The sequence below is a fragment of the Hemicordylus capensis genome, chromosome 4 (genome assembly GCF_027244095.1).
Source record: "Hemicordylus capensis ecotype Gifberg chromosome 4, rHemCap1.1.pri, whole genome shotgun sequence".
NCBI lineage: Eukaryota > Metazoa > Chordata > Lepidosauria > Squamata > Cordylidae > Hemicordylus > Hemicordylus capensis.
The window spans coordinates 143609558-143627191 of record NC_069660.1 but is presented as its reverse complement, the minus strand read 5'-3'; the positions used below and the strand labels follow the sequence as shown (position 1 = coordinate 143627191).

The window sequence follows — 17634 nt, the reverse complement described above, 5'->3', positions numbered from 1 at the left end:
GGGAACTCCGACCCCAGCTGCTATATGCGGCTGCGCCAATCCTCATCCCCTCAGTCTTTCTTCGTCCACGCTTCAGCGAACATCGGGGAGTCTTCAGTTCGGCAACTAGTAGGATCAAAGATATCCCTTGTTTTGTCTCTTTGTTTATTCTTCCTAACCTCTTAATTTTTCTTTCTTTGATTTTCTTTGTTTTTTCTTTGGCGTTGCTGGCCTTCCAAGTGTATGCCAGGCACAAAGAACTTTAAGTGTCTGTGCAGATCAAAGATCCCTTCGCCTGATATGTGCACCGAGTGCCTCTTGTACTTGGGGGAATCCCACATTGTCGAGACCTATCGGCACTGCTAGAAGTTTACAAAACAGGCTCGCAGAAATAGGGCTTCTCACTTGCGTGCAACCCTCTGGGATTTGGCTCTCCATTCATCAGAAGCCTTATCATTAAAACAGACATTGAAAATGACTGCATCGATACCGTCTGACTGTGCTATGTCTACTGCTGTGGAGACCAAAAACCAGACACCGGTACCAATATCGACACGGTTGAATGCTCGGCCTTCAGTGGATGCAAGTGAAAGGGCACATTCAAAGGAGATCCTTTCGTATGAGCCTCCGGCTGCACGGACGGCCTCCCTGGGGTCACCGTCAAAGATTAAGAAGAAAAAGCTGAAACTACATAGACAGTTGCCGGCTGGTCAGCATCTTCCTCTGATTCCCAAAAAGAAAAAGGCGGAAGACGTCCTGATATCGGAAGCTCCAGTGCCTAAGAAGACCAGGATGGCCTTGGATCGCCCAGTGCAAAAGTAATTGGTATCGACACACCCTGGTTCACCCCTGGCGGCAGAGTCATTCGACGTGAGCAACAAGCGGATGCGGTCCAGCAGAGCATCAGTTGCGATGGATGAGCCAGTGTATGCTTCGTCTGAAGATGAAGCCTACACTCCACCCAAGCCTGAAGAAGGTGCTTTGTGGTTGCCTAGGCGAAGATCACCCCCTCAATGGCATCAAGAAGATTGCTGCTCATCTTATCAATAGGATCTTCACTGGGAAAATCAGTATCGGTATCGAATACTTGAGTACCAATCCCCCTTATTGGAAGTGGAGTCTTCCTATGGTGCTTGGCGCCGAGATGCTGGATCTTATGATCGATAACAGCCGGACTATAGATCGGACTACTCAGATTATACTCGGCCTTGGTATGGGTCCCTCTACCTGGAAGACCCTGTATATGGACAGCCTGTGGCAACAAGGGCTTGGCGTGAGCCTCCCTCACATTCTGAAGGACGACCGCATTCCCGCTTGCCACATCTTTCTCCTCGGGATCGAGCTGACCGAAGTGAACCATTTCCGTTGATAATGGCGTTCCAGCAAGAGTCTGTACCAGCCCAGGTGTTGCCATTGGATCCTCCGGCCTTGGTACCGGACAATCTCAGTAGTGCACCAGGCTCCCCTTTGGGTTTGATGCCCGCAACGTAAGACCAGCTGGTGCCTCCGGACTCTGCATATGAGAGCGATGATAGCTCTCCAGACTCTGAGGTTATTTCCATGGGGTCGTCCCCACTCGATATCCATTCAGACTCTAAGCCTGTCTCTCCATCGGAGGATCTCAAAATGTACACAGCTTATGTGGCCCGTATGGCTTCGACTTTGGGTATAAACCTGGGCAATCAACAGAAAAGTGAGCTGGACCCCTTATTCAGCTTGATCGATTCAGAGGCCAAAGTACCAGCTGCCTTACCCTTAAATCTGTCCTTATTAAAGGTTATGAAGGCCCCTGGAAGAAGCCTAATACACTCTCAACTAAATAGACGTCTAGAGAATTTCTACAGAGTGCAGTTTGAGGATGACATGGGCTTCTTGAAAAATCATCCCACTCCGAATTCAGTCGTTGTGGAGGCGTCCTTACAGAGGACCAGAGGCCATAGCCAGTCGACACTGAGCAATAAAGAAGGCAAAAAATTGGACAACTTCGGGAGAAGACTCGGCTGCAGCCCTGCATTTCTGCAGGAGCAAGGTTTACAGGTGCTGCCATAGCTAGACCATTGGCTAATCGTGGCAAGTACCAGATGGGCAGTTCTGGATGCCCTCGAGATCATGATTGATACTCTACAGGAGTTGGGCTTCCAGGTAAACGTCAAAAAATCTCAACTTGAGCCCACCTGTCGAATTCAGTTCATTGGGTTGATTTTTGACACAACCTTTGAGAAAGTCTTCCTACTGATGGGCTGCATTGTCACTCTCCAGAGACTAGCTGCTGCTTTCCTAGCCGGGGACCCACAGACCATGCATTTCCTATAACGCCTGTTGGGCCACATGGCATCAAGTACATATGTTCTACCTTAAGCGCGCCTTCGGATGTGCATCATTCAAAGGTGGTTTTTGGATATGTTTGATTGTCTTCAGGATCTGGGCCATCTAGAACACTCGCCCCCTCTTTGAGTACGGGCGATGGCGCAATGGTGGATGGAGTTTCAGCACCTAAGTATTGGTACTCCTTTCCAAACATCTCCAGCCAGCAGGATTGTTGCAACGGATGCGTCGGAGCTCAGCTGGGGGGCTCATATGGACGGGTTTTGTCTGAGTGGACATTGGTCCTCTGCGGAGCGGACTCGGCACGTCAACTATTTGGAGCTGTTGGCCATTTTCAATGCTCTCAAAGGCTTCCTGTCCCTACAGGGGGGTCGTTTGGTGCTGATACAGACAGACAATACAACAGCAAAGGCCTATATTAATTGCCAGGGAGGCACGTCCTCGAGGAACCTTCTGTTTCTGGCTCTGGACCTGTGGCATTGGTGCCTGCCACACAGGGTATCGCCTCCAGCGGTCTATATCCAAGGTGTGCTGAATGTTCAGGCAGACACTCTGAGCAGGATGACCATGGTCTCCCATGAGTGGGAGCTACATCAGGATGTTCCTGTTTGCTTCCCAGGACAATACACAATGTGCCCTCTACTGCTCCAGAGAAGGAGAGGGTGAAGGTTATCTGGGAGATGCCTTTGTCCGGTCTTGGACGGGCCCTTTTCTATGTGTTTCCTCTCATTCCGAAGGTCTTGCACAAACTGAGGGTGGATCGGGCCATGGCAATCCTGATAGCCTGGTGGTGGCCCAGGAGGCCTTGTTTTTCGACCCTGAAGTGCATGGCGCTGGACTGGTGATGTCTACCTGTCCTGCCGAACCAGTTGTCTCAGGAACAGGGACGCGTGCTACACCTGGGTGTTCGGTTCCTCCATTTGACTGCATGGTGGGTCCTGCTGACTCTCCCTTGAGACTGAAGGAGGTTTTAGTGGCTGCTAGGAAGCAATCCACAAGAAAGATGTATGACTACAAATGGACTCGCTTTATGTCTTTTGCTTCCTTGAACAAGTCTGATGCATTTAATCCATCTGTACAAGACATTTGTACCTATCTATTGTCCCTTAAGGAGTCTGGGTTGAAGCTGACATCCCTTAAGGTATATTTGGCTGCCATTGTGGCATGTTCTCCCTCTGACCAGGCTTCTTGGTTTAAAAATCCAATGGTTAAAAACTTCCTGAAGGGTCTGACACACTTGTTCCCGGACAATCTGGTCATGTCATCAGCCTGGGACCTATCCGTGGTATTGGCTGGTCTTCTATGGCCACCCTTTGAGCCTTTGTCTTCTATTGACCCTCGTCTCTTGATCTGGAAGGTCGCCAGGTAGTCATCACCTCCTCCAGGAGGGTGAGTTTGTTGAGGGCCAACCAACCATACCTGCAGTTCCATAAAGACAAGGTTGTACTCAGGACGGATATCAAATTCCTTCCAAAGGTGGTGTCGATGTTTCACCGCTCGTCCCCACTCACTTTACCCGTGTTCTTTCCAAATCCTTCATCGGATACAGAGAAATGGCTACACTGTTTGGATGTTTGAAGGGCCCTGTCTTTCTACGTTCAGAGATCGGCTGAGTGGAGGAAGTCTTCCTCCTTGTTTGTTCTAAACGATGGGCCATGTAAAGGGCTCCAAGTCTCAGCCCAATCTATGTCATGGTGGATAGTCTCCACTATTGAACTTTGTTGTCAGTTGGCCCATATGCAGTTGCCTGCTACTGTGAAGGCACATTCTGTTAGGTCGGTTGCCTTTGATCGTGTGGTCCCTTTGGGCACTATATGTCAGGCAGCTAGTTGGGCTTTACCCTATTCATTCATTCAGCATTATACTATTGATATTAGAGTGCGTAATGATGCTGTATTTGGCAGGAGTGTCCTGCAGTCTATTTTCAGTTGAATTCGCTTGTCCTAAAACAATTTTTTTCTGGCTGTTTACATGTTGCCTCTGTTAATTCCTTCCTCCTTGGGTGCTTGCTTGTTATGCGCCCGTATGTATAGAAGACAGAGACCATGTTAAAGAACTACAGGTTACTCACTTGTAACGTTGGTTCTTCTAGTGGTCATCTACACGCCTTCCAGTTCTCCCTGCAGGGTTCGCTGAAGCTGGACTGAGGGGATGAGGAGTGGCGCAGCCGCATATAGTGGCAGGGGGCGGAGTTCCCACCCAAAGCAGGAGAAATCAAGCTTGTTAGCTTGTCATAGACCGTAATAAACTTTGAATGCTGGTTAGATTCCGACGAGGTCTCTGCGCAGGCGCATAGCCCATATGTGTAGAAGTACAGATGACTACTAGAAGAACCAATGTTACAGGTGAGTAACCTGTAGTTTATTTAACCCATTTTTATACTGCCCCATTTGCAAGTCCCTGGGCGGTTCACAGTGTTGTTGCAAAGGGGAGGTGGGATCTTTTGAAATCAGTATGTGTGGTTGCAAAAACGTCTTCAGTAATTGGCTGACATTCAGAGTAATGTTGTGTGCATGGAATAGAGTTTTGTGCATGATTTTAATTTAATCTTCCCTCTGCTCATTTTTCAGATGTGATGGGGTAGGGGTGATATTGCCAATCCCCTTTTCTCTCTGTAACTCTCTCTGCCTTCTGAAAATGTATCCCTAAGGCTTGTGGGAGCCATAGGAACATATTTTTGGAAGGTACAGGCAGCAGAGGGAAGCGGGGCAGGTGGGCAAAAAGTGCCCTCCCATTTTGTGTGTGTAAAATTACTTTACACACACACAATGCTAGTCTGGATGTCAGCTGTTGTTCATGACCTAGTAGACCAATCTTTTGCGGATATGAGTGTCAGGGACTGCACTACTTGCAGATCTGGCAACTTTGTGGTGTGTGACCAATCCAACCAGAAGTAAAAATGGCCTGTTTTAGTGACCCATGGGTGCCACAGGGCATGCGATTGGGAACTATAAAAGCTCTTCTTGGGCCAAGCAGAAGGGAGGAGCAAAGCTCCCCTTGGGCCAAAGAGAAGGACTGCAGAGGCGGCAAAAAAGCCTGAATACCTTCCTTGTTGATCTAAGGCGACACTTTTCAGAGACCTGGAGAACCTGCCAGTGAAGAGTTGACTCTTTTGCACTGCCTGAAGCAAGAAGTTGCACATGTAACAAGAACAGACTGGGATGGAGGGGGTGGTACAGGCCAGACCAAGCTCTCTGTATCTGCCACAAGAAAGTCTGCTTGGTTTGACTGTTAGAAATAGTTCATAAATTGTTGTGCAAGTGTATACTGAAAAAGTAACTGTTTCTTTGTTTTTTGCCATTAGAGAATGGGTATTCCATCCAAACTAATAGTTTGTGGAATGACATCCAACGGCTTTACGATTGCAGACCCAGATGACAGAGGCATGTTGGATATATGTGGCTTTGACACAGGAGCACCAGATGTCATTCGAAACTTCACTTTGGATTTGATTTAAAGTTGTGAGCACCAGCTTTGATGATTCAGTCAGTTCTCAGCTGAAGACTTTGATCTGGGTCTCCCAGTCAGACTGTACTAACTTATGGCTGAATTTGATGCACCTATCGATATGCTTAACATTGTTAAGGGGATGTGAAGAGAATTAGAAGTGAAATTCACTTTCCGAGGAGGCTGTTTACATCTCTTGCATATAGTTTAAAAATAGCAATTGAAAGCTGACTGGAAGTAGTTATGGAACACAGTGTATGCTCTTAATTTTTTTTTTTTTTTTAATGATAGCTTACCTATAACAAGGTATTCCAATCACTGTAGATTTTATTTTCTAATAATAATTGTATTACTCCCAGGTTGGGAAGTTATTTTAATGTTTTAGTTTGTGTTATATTAATAACTGTTTGCTCACGTATTTTTTTATTCTTTGTATTGACAAGGAAAAGTGGGGCCAGGTCTGCACTACAGGTTACCTCACTTCTATCAATGCGCAGTGGTTTGCATTGCTTACAGCACATTTATATCTGGCAACTTTCTGCTTTTCAGTGCTTCTTGGAATAGATGGAAGATTCTGTTAGCTACATGTGTTGGGTTATTTGGGGACAACTGGATTGTCTCAAGGGATTTGTGAATGGTGTTTGGTCTAATTCCTTCCATGTTTCAGAAAAGGGTTGCAAGAATTGTGCAGTTGTGTGGTAATGCATTGTGATCCTACCCGTTCATAAATAAGCATCCCCCCTGCCCCCAAATTTTCTGTCTTTCCTGTTATGGACACTAACAGCGCTCATTGAGCAAATTTGTGTATTTGCACACCTTATCAAAGGACAGTGATATCCTAAACCTCATCTTTTGAAGAAAGGTGAGAAAGAAGGGAGAAGATAGTATGGGCCAATAGATAAATGTTGTGATGACCAATTTGTGGGATTTATGCCCACATGCATATGTTTTGTGTGATAAACTACAGCAGAAAAATACTGATACTCTGATATTGTCTTAAACATGATAATACTGTACAGATTCCCAGTTATTTTCAATGCAGTTAATGCTAATAAAACATAGGATTATATTTCAGTCACAGGTGCCTCCAGTGAGCTGTTATAAAATATTAGTTCCGACAAAGCCCTAAGAACCAGCCTCACAAGTTTTCAATTCTGTGCTATAGATAGATTCTTCCTGGAATGCACTAGACCACATAACTGTGATGGGATATGAAAACTACAAATCAGAATAAAACTGCAGGAAATGAAGGTTGTAGTAAAATTGTAATGGATATTATTGGGCTTTTCTGGGTTGGAATATATTAGGTATATTCAACTCCAGAATCCTCTCCTGCACAGCCCCCTTTAAAATGGATAGGATGTAAATAAGAGCAACTGCGATCAAATCCCATTATCTTTGGTGAGTCTGTGCAGGAGACGTTTCCAACAGATTGCACCCTTAGCCTTTGCAGAAAATCTGTGCTAAACTGCAACAAAATATATTTAGAACAATAATTGATATAATACAGAAAAGTTGGAGTCAGCATGGCATATAGTACAAAGACACTTTTAAAGTAGGTTAGTCATAGTTTGGATTTGGTTTGACCAATTTCTTCCAAGTATGTTTCAGAAAATACTTTTTCTCAGTGCAACCTGGTCCTTTTTGGGAAATAATTATATGATCCAATGTGCTAATATACATGCTACAGCAAGTGGCTTAGGTGAGACTCAACACAGTTCTCATTTGCTTTAGACATAAATGGACAAGATTCATGCAACAGACTGCTTCTTATACCAGTCAAATATTTTCACACTGAATTCTGTATAAAAGTTGTATACTGTAGGTACTTGCCCTTTTATTTTACAGCTCCAGAACAGTACTTGCAGTGTTATTTTAATCTTTTTTTTAAATGAGTAGAGCAATTTGCTGATAGTAGTATTTTTTGAAAATGTAAATGGGCTAGAATATGCAGTTTTTGCAGGGTATCTATCTTGGAATCTGATATTACATTCAAGATGAGAGAGGTTATATAATTTGAGCTTAATATAAAGTTGCAACATTTAACTGATCAGCAGATTAATTTTTTTTTTTTTTACTAATTGGGTAACATTTTTTTAAAAAACAAATTTTTAATATAAGCACTTATAAGAACTTCAGATGGCAGGCACAAAGAAACCTAGTGTAATATTTTCAGAATATAATAATAGAAATTTGGTACAGTTCATGTGTTAGGGGTAATTTCTTTAACTACTGAGATCTGTAGTTACTCTGCCTTCCACAGAAGCAGCAAACCAATCAGAAGAGCTAATATTTAAAATCATGGAATTTGAAGACTTGATGGCTGCAGGGGTCTCTGTCTTTAAATAATCTTTATTAAAGAATACTAGAAGTTGTTGAAAACGTTTCTAAAGTTTCAGGCTACTATTGAATTCTTGGATGATATTTATTATAAATTAGTTCTCTTGTGTACTTTCTGAGAAAACTCTTTAAGATATTTCCTGCAATGGTAAAAAAATAAACACTGTTCTGCTTCTCATGACTATTATGCCTCTTCCTATACAGAGGTGGTCATCATGGGGGATGTGCATGCTTGATCCAGAGAGTCTATTGATACTTACTAACAAAATGAACAGAACTGTTCCCTTCAATCCAGTATGAGAATCTTGAAAGTACAGAAAATAGTAAAGGATAGATTACTGCTAAGCCTGGAAGTTGAGAGTTCCTAGGCATAAACATTAGTAACGTGGATTTTTAAATGTTGGCTTTGTATGGCATATATAAAGTTTTGGTGTAAACTTTATGATGATTTAGAAAATCATCTAATATGCAAATACAAAATAACTGAAGTGACATTGTGTAGCTTTAGCACAAATCTTGTGTACTGAAAACTTAAAAATAATGCAGCTGTATCTGCAGCATGATTTTATTATTTAGAAATAAAGAGCACTAATTCTTTTGCAAGTAGAGATTTGAGAAAAATTCAGATGTAACATTTCCCCCTTATTGACAAGTAGCTGTAGCAGCAGATGAATGCAAAGTGTTAAAATGGAATGAAAAATCCAAATGAAACTTTAGGAAAAGCACAAGCAGAACCTAGTTTCCTGCTCCTAGGCTTTGGCTAGAACCTGAAGAGTTTTCTTTAGGTTTGGGTATTTGCAAAGATAGGGGGTACATCCTGTAGAATATGTACCTTCCTAGCCTCTTAAATACTGTATTGCAAACTGCATTTGAAACTTCCTTCAGCTTCAAAAGAGACTTGCCATATGATATTAGAGTGTGGGCCAACAACTGTTTGGAAAACAGAAGTCCAAAAATCCTCTGTGTGTGTTACTTAGTCACATGGTGGTTTCAATCCATGCCTATCCCAAAATGTTACCATACATTCCTTGATGAAGGAAAACACATTTCAGCAGAATTAGCTCATAGACACTATGATTCATGATGCAGAATTCTCTTCTATGACTGTCACTGACTTGATTTACTTAGCACTTACTTAGAGTTACTTAGTCCAGAACTCCTAGTTTCACCTTGTTGACAAATGCTGACTGGGGGAGACAGTAGGAGTTCAAAATAGCATTGAAAAAGGTAAATGCTGAATTGGGTTTAAAAATTTCATGCAAAATGAAATTATTATTATTATTATTATTATTATTATTATTATTATTATTATTATTATTTTGCATTTATATCCCGCTCTTCCTCCAAGGAGCCCAGAGCGGTGTACTACATACTTAAGTTTAACTTAAATGAGTTGCCTTTTACCAAAGAATACAAGTTGGCTTTTCAAATTAACTAGGAGGGGAGTTGTCTGCCAATATTTTATCAAAGTTAAATGTAAGAACTAGTAAAACACGGTTTTGCAAAGGTCTGTATCTACAGTATGTAAAAGTTCCTCAGGGATATGGGTGACTATTCTGTCAAAAATCTACAAAGTTATATAAGTTTTGTCTGTATTGTGGAGGCATCATTGTAGCAGATAAGGAGGAAGGATGGAGGAAGCCGATCAGAACAGAAGGTGATGTATCATAATTGGTCTTGTATCCAAGACGACTAAGGTCCAAGCTGCATGTTATATTAAATGCACCTTTGACCCTGACATGCTTGACTTTTATTACTAATTAGCAGCCAGTGGGAGGGGGTCTGGATCAGGACTGCAGGGTGGAGTGAGGATTGCTAATCCTTTGCCTGCACTCCTGTCATGATCTGGATAGCCCAATGCTGCTTCCCACCCAATGCTGTTTAGAAAAGAAACGCTAAGCAAGAGGAGCCAGTGGTACATTTAACATAATGTGTAATTTGGCCTCAAGGCCATTACTTATTTTCTGTATGCTGTATATTTTACTTGTGTCTTGTCCTCTATTATCAGCATCTATTGCATACAATATTTACAAACCCAGTGAGATGGAATAAAATGTATTCTGTGCATGTAGGCAGAATAGGCAGTCTTCATTTGGTTGCTTAATAAAGCATTGTAAAGCATTGCTATGGAAGAGGCTGTGATGAGAGTAGCCGAGCACTTGAAGGATCTGGATGAATACTTGCATAAGCAAGATGAATACTTGTCTGCTAAATATGGATGTGTTTATAGAATTTTATGATGGCATAATGTTTTATTTTTGGTAAATCAGCTATGAGTTCAAAAGAAAATTTAAAGCTCACTATAGCAGATCTAAGCTGCTTACTCTGGAAAAGTTGTATAAACCTGAGCGTGAAGCTAAACTACTATTGAGGACAGTTCCTAGAAGGGGACGTGAACATTCATAAGCTACAACTGACAAATTGTTTTAGTAATGACGTATATGAGTAATTCAGCATGGGGGAATACAGATTAAGAACATGATTCTAGGTTGTTTAAAAGGGATATTGGGAGGAAACAGGAAAAGTGTATTGCTTGAAAACACTTGGTTCTCTCTTTGTAGGATAGGCAAAACTATAAAAAAAATCCTTAAAGAATCTGATATCAAAGTGAATTCTGAATGTGCAGAAACAGAAGAATTTAATCAGTTTTGGTATGGCTGTGATTTAGCTCTTTGCCAGATACTGAGAAGGGAAGCATCTTTCTATTAAAGTCTCTTTTGGAACCTGAACATTAATTTTAAAAGAAGGTAAAATGAGAGCTGGTTAATGCCAATAATTAGCCATTTCACAATCCTAGTTGATGGGTGTGCACTCACAGGGCCTTGTGTTTTCTTATATGAAGAGAGTTGTTCCATGTGCCTGTGAGGATTCCATGCTCTGTGTGTAAAACATTCTCTAGGTCAGTGATCTTCATTATTTTTCAAGTGAGGGCCACTTTGGCCAAAAAAAACACCCCCTGAAGATAAGTGCCATTTTCAACTGCATTGATCTCTGCACTGTGTTGCACTTTTCCCAGTGCCAGAGGGGCCCTTTAAGAGAAATGAAGCCCTATTGAGCCCCAGTACCATCCTGCATGCATGGAGCACTGGGCAGTGTAGTCCTTCCCAGTGCTTCCTCCATAAAGGGGGAGCGAATGCACTGGAGTGGTTAGCCCACCCACGCAGGACTAAGTGCAATATTGTGTGGTGGAAACAGTCACCTTTGCCAGGAGGCTGTGTGGCATATTTGGCTTCAGCTGAAGGCCTAATGAACAATTAGACAGGGAGCCACACTTAGGGTGGATGGGAGCTGCCGTTGGCTCTCAGGCCTTTCAATGAAGAACACTGCCCTATCTTATAGAAGAAATATAATGGGTAAACCCTTGATGTGCAGAGCACTATGTGTGCATCATATCTTCTGTGTCCAGTAAATAGTATCTGATCCTTTTGTGGAACACAAAACTGGTTATTTTTATTTTTACATCGCTAACTTTAAATCTCTTTCTTTTTTGATAGATGTAGAATATCCATATCTATATGTCTAAGTCAAAAAATTTAGCAACTCCTTTGTGACTTGGAAAACATGGCTGTTCTTACAGACCTACATGGTGGTGCTGAATGAATTGTGTTCCAAACAGATAGCTTTCTCTTAAATTTTCTCTTAAAATTTACAGAGGTCATGCCCCTTCTCCCTCCACCTCCTTTTGGTCATTTTATTTGTTTCAAGTTTTCTGTTCTCCAGGCAGGTTCTTTATTGTTAACCTGACCTTTATTCCTTTTTATTCTAAATCTTCTTTCGCTCTTTCTTTCTTTTGCTTAGACCATGTTCTTCTGGTTGGAGCTAGGACCCTGGCAGCACCAGCTCTCAGCTGCAATGTCTCACAGTGACCACTGGGAGTGGGGTGGGTCATGGATAAAAGTGCTGGAGTCCCCACTTTTTGTTCTTCCAGTGTTAGTCTCCATTTTGTCTCTCTAGAGATGGCTGTTTGTTTTGGTCTTTGTCTTCAGCCATGAAAATTAAGCTACAGGCTTTTTCACATTTGTTTGTAACCTTTTCTTTAAATAAATCATTGCAGTCATTCAGTACTAAAGAACTGTCTCAAGAACTCTTGCTTCTGCTTTCTCACCATACTGGTTTTGTTCTGCTATTTGGGGACTGAACGGCCATTCTTCCCCTATACTTATGCCTTCTGTCAAGTCATAGGTCAATACTATAAACGGGTGTAGATGTAATATTAACAGTTATGAAGGAGTGGGCTGTGGGATCATGTGTGCTTTCTCCTCTCTATGTGAATTCCTGCTGCCCCCTGCCCCCCACCAGCTTCAACTATAGCTAAGGATTACATCTGTATTTATCATGGTTAATACTAATCCAGGATTCATTCTTAATCAGGATTTTAAATCCATTTCCATCCCTTGTTTCAAATTTGGTTTAAGTGTAATTCCTGAGTCTAATTATGATTACTGTTGGTGCCAACATAACCCTAAACTATTTTATTGGCTGTTCGGAAGAATTAATACCAGAGGAAGGAGTGAGCAATCATACAACTGACTCCCAGTTTCTGAATCATGACTAAGGGTTCAGAACACCACTCAGAATCGCAAAAAGACTGCACTGGCCTCTGGTGCCCTGATGGTCATACAAGTCTGCTTTCTGTATCAAGTTTGCTTTTTCCACTGGAAACAGTGGATCAGCCTGAATACTCCGTCTTCTAGCTAGAGGATGACTTGAATGTTTGATGCCTGCCCATGTTTAATGCAGCACCAAAGACTTCTTGTTGAGGTAGTTTCACTAAAATGTTGATAATAGGTTTGAGAAACTGAGTGCCCAGTGGGGTAGGAAGGTGTGGGATACAAACTGAATAAATAAAATCATGGCATTAGTTGAGTATCGTAAAAATAAGTAACAGCCTACTTCAGTGAAAATTTTAAAAACACAAAATTAAGTTGGGGATTGTTCTTGGAGGGTTTTTTTTTTTTTTTAAACTTGGATGTTTTTAAAGTCTCTTTCTAAACGAAAACAGTTCTATAGCTCAACTTAAATACAGCAGATGTGTATGATAGGACATTATATTGAATGGAAGTCCTTAGTTGTTGACAGTTACCTACTGTAGAAGCATAAACTGAAGGTTTATTACTTGATAAAGTATACAGTACATTCAATAGTGCTCTCTGCTTAATCAAAATTGTGGCATCAATCTAATTCAGATCCTGAGTTTTATCGAAAAGCATTTATTGTAAATCTTTTGAGAGAGGTTGGAGAAGTGAGAAGGGCTCTGATATTCTACTCACACTTGTGCAAATTGTGATGCTTGGGCCAACAGAGTGTTTTAAAAATCTGACTGGCAGATTTTAAGGATGTATCCAATATTCTCTCTAATCTTTTTCATGTGTGTGTGTAATAATTTTTGTTCTGGCCGGCAGTATCAAAGCATTGTGTGCTCATGTATATTCAGAGCGGGGCCTTCCTAATTCAATCTGAGCGGGATCTAAAATTAACTGTGCGGACATAAAAAAAAAACTTGTGTGTGTACACCTTAGAGGGAAGACTGGATGTATCGTTTTGTATTGGATATGTATAAACTAACAATGTTTAATACAAGTGGCTGAGTGTAGTGCTCGTTCTTATAGGCAAGGAAGGAAAGTATGATAAGAGCAGAATAAATTTGATAAAATGGTACATTGGAAATGTACTACTTGTGACTTGCAAAACAGTGAGAGCTCCATTTGTATTGTGAGAGTCTGAATGTATAAGCATATGGCTGTGCTTCTAATACTGCAGAGGGTTTTTTTTGGTCAGATATTTGTGAATCTGGAGGTCTCTTTGGAGTATAGAAATAGTAACACTGAATGAATGAATGAAGTGTAATAGGTTCTACTACAATAACTGAGCACAACAGAGAACAACCAACCCTTCTCTTACTCCTTGTCCCTACTGAAATAGCACCCTATGCCACTGCAATGGCACCCTGGGATGTGCAGGTAGGTGCTCGGATGATTGCAAAATGCATAAATAATATGGAAAAGAAGCATACCAAGAATATTAGGCTTCTCCCTGATACACAGGTTTTCCATATGGCCTAAACCTTTTTCATGAAGGAATGTACAAATTATGTGGCCCACAACAGCAATCTAATGTAACACAGTACATACACAGATGTATCATTTGAGCAAGAAGAGGTCTTGCATTCACATTTTAAGTTGAGCAGCTTAACCACTCCCCCACCCCACCCCACCCCCATCACCTGCTTAGAATAATAATAATTTGTTAAAGGTGTACATATGTGTTGGGGACAATATATTGGCAAGGGGCTCAAATGTAATTTAACTTGAGACTGGTTTTTTGGTAAAAGAAGAGCCTTAATTTGTTAAATGCCATAATGTTTAGAATGCCTTAAGAAACATGGTATCATAAGGAATGGGCACTCATTAGAATCTGTGAATGTGCAACTTCCCCCCTAATCCCCTGGTGGATTTTTGTTTTAAGCCACACCATCTAGAGATTTGAGAATACAGAATTTAACTGGTTAGCACTAAGTTGGCAAGGGGGTGGGCTTAATTCTTTGTGCAAAGGAGGATAAAAAAATTAAATGTCTTTGAAGTATTCATTTTACATGTTAATGTAGGTAATACCAATTTTTTTGCATTGATTGTATTGTGCTGTTTGAAAACACTGTATACAAAAACAAAGTGGTACCCATAGACCAGATTAATTTATTTTATTAATATTGTGGCAAGATAGATCAGCTTTGGCTGAGGATTCAGTGTCAGTTCTTTAAGAAATGTTGAGATAAAAATATTGACCAGCATTTGTGCAAAAAGTTTTTTTATTGTATGTTTAAGTGTGTGTCTAATTTTGTAGATAAAAATTACTTAACAGTTGTAAAGAACTTGGCAAAGTTTAACTCTTGCAGTGGCAGGAAAAATGCAGTTGTACAGGTCTATGTGTTGGTGTTTCTTTACATTATGTGTTAAAGGTACATTATACCTTTCAAAATAAGGAGGAAGCCTACCAACAAGCTAATGAAGTGCCCACTTGAATTTTTATGGTGGGAGTATGTCTCTACATCTCTACTTTCTCTGTTTCTACTGTTTGGCTTGCATTTTGAATTAGAAGTTGCTGCTCAATCCTTTGAAGGACAAAACTGCTTTCTGTAAGCATTGTAGTGGGAAACTACATGTTACATTCAAATGGGTATAGAAAATCCCTGATCACATTTTAGAAAGACAAACAGCTGAAGGAGGGACCTGTCATGAATGAAGAAGCACTATGTGATGTATTTTTTTGCCCCATCACCTGCTTTCCAGTTTCAGATAATCTCAGTTGTTTTTCTGAGGCTTAAGACTCCTGTTTTGCAAGAGCAAACTTATCTGTGGGGGCTGATTTCAGGGGTGGGGGGAAGCTGGCTGGGAATAAGTTGCTTAAAGCTTACATTTTTAAATTTTCCCCATCAACCAAAAAACTGTCAAACTTCACAAAACACATTTGCATGTAACATGCACTTAGACCCTAAGCTCTTTGTTGGTTTCTTGATTGCTGCTTTAAAAATAAATCAGCCTTAGTAGTGCATGATCACCTTAAGAGGTGAAAAATTCCTCAGTAGGCAGGGTACTTTTTAATCTTACTTACTTATACCCCTCATCTTTGAATAATTAAATGACTGTTTTTAAACTACAAGTGGCATGTTCCTAATCTGCATTACAATTTGTAGAAGAAAAGTACAAAATAAATTTTATGCATATAATTATTTGGACTTCACCACTAATGGCTGAAAAATCATTATGAATTTCCTAGCAAAATGCCCACCAAATCTGGGAACATGTTGAATGTGTGATTCTGAGTGCTGGACGCTGCTCACTTCTGTATGCCCTTTGCTTCCAGCCCTGTTAAGCATGGCACTTTGCACGTTAGCATGCAAATACACCTAAGATTTGTGTAATAACCACTGATGCTGTATAAACATTGAAAGCTCCCCAAAGCAAGGATTTTTCACTATGAATTTCCAGGGAAAGGGGGTCGGAGAGCCATATTCCAAGTAAAAACACACAGGAGCTATTCTTACGGTCAGTGGAAAGTGGGCTAAGGGTGCTTAGCCTGCTTTCCACCGATCGTGAAACTCACCGGGCTCGCAGCCGAGCCCGGTTGAGTCAAAGTGGGTCACCCGCTTTTGTAGCCCTCTGCGAACCTGGGCTTCCTGATTGTGAGTAGCCATGGCATGGCTCTGTACTGTGGCTACTCACGAGTAGACCCCTGGAGGGGAGGCGAAAAGCCACCTCCCAGCTCTAGGGGTCTCCCCAGTATGCCCTGCGTGCTCGTGCACGGCATACTGGAGCTTCTGGGGGCCGTTTGGCCCCTGAACTCCCCAGCCCCCGGCGGCTCTGTCATGGAGCCAGCAATTGTGTGGGCAGCCGATCCGGCCGCCCAAGGCTCCCACCCTGATCATCTGTGGGGAGAGGGGGCTTAGCCCGCTCTCCCCGCTTAGCTTCACAAACTGGGTCTCACTGATTGTGAGACCCAGCTTACAGTCTGTTACCTTTTCCTCCCTCTCAGTACTAAAAATCCTGACAACTTGGTTTAGGAGGGAAAAGTAAAATGGTCATTTAACATTGACAAATTGTCTCAGGATTGGTTTTATGATTAAGTGGCTCCAAGTGACTTTCAGTGCAGAAACAAATGGAAGGAATTTTGCCTTCATTTTCCTGCAGTGGATGTGGTTTTGCTACTCAATAACAGGAGGGAGAAGAAAGTAACAAGAATCTAATACTATCACAAGACCAAAGATTCCAGCCAAATTCTCTTCATTGTGTAGTAATAAAGATTGAACAGGACTGATTAAACGCTGTTGGGGGATGGGATTTCCTTGCACATTAATAGACCAACATGGATGTCTGCAACCTGCATCTACCTTGCCCACAAATCTTCAGCTTTTATTCTCTGGAAAACAGCTTAGGGAAAAATTGCACTGGCAAATAGGTAATTACACATCCTTCAACTATTACTTATTAGAAATGTTATTTTGGGCACAAGCTGTAAGCTGAATACCAGTTTTTTTGTTGCGAACTTTTGTCTAGAATGTTTCATGCTGGTATTGAAAACTTTACTCTTTAAAATATTAAATGTGCTGTTATTTGTCTAAACTACATGAGCTAGAAATGTTTGTTTTATTGAAGGAAACCAGCTGGTGCAGGTTTGTGTTAAAAAGCTACTTCCAAGTGGTCCATTTTGCTTCTGAAACCATTCAGATTCCTAGAACAAGGCTATGATTCAGCTCTGAGCAGTTTTCTTGTCAAGCAGAAGTGGTACATATAACATTACCACATACATATGATTTGGAACATTTTGGAAAATGTGGAGCAGAGAGGAAGACAAAATTTAAAGACAGATTAATATACATAAATGCATTTTCCCAGCAGTTGTTTTCAAAACACTAGTTATGCCAGTAAATCAAGACTGGAATTTTATTTTAAAGTTCTTTCTGTAAAACTAGGTATGAGATAACAGTAATTGATCAATTAGCCTCGAGGCTAGGGGAAAGCATAATATTAGCCCCCACAGAGACCAGCT

At 41.3% G+C, this 17634-nt stretch overlaps 1 protein-coding gene across 4 annotated transcripts in view; it reads left to right on the top strand.

Moving 5' to 3' along the window:
• The window catches only part of RO60 (Ro60, Y RNA binding protein), a 35044-nt gene extending 17834 nt beyond the window's left edge, over positions 1-17210 (top strand). For all 4 annotated transcript variants that reach the window (XM_053244047.1, XM_053244045.1, XM_053244048.1 and 1 more), the window contains exon 9: positions 5609-17210. In XM_053244047.1, coding sequence (XP_053100022.1) covers positions 5609-5761 — 153 coding nt within the window. In that variant the 3' untranslated portion in view covers positions 5762-17210. The remainder of the gene's footprint in view (positions 1-5608) is intronic.
• Positions 17211-17634: the final 424 nt, after the last annotated feature.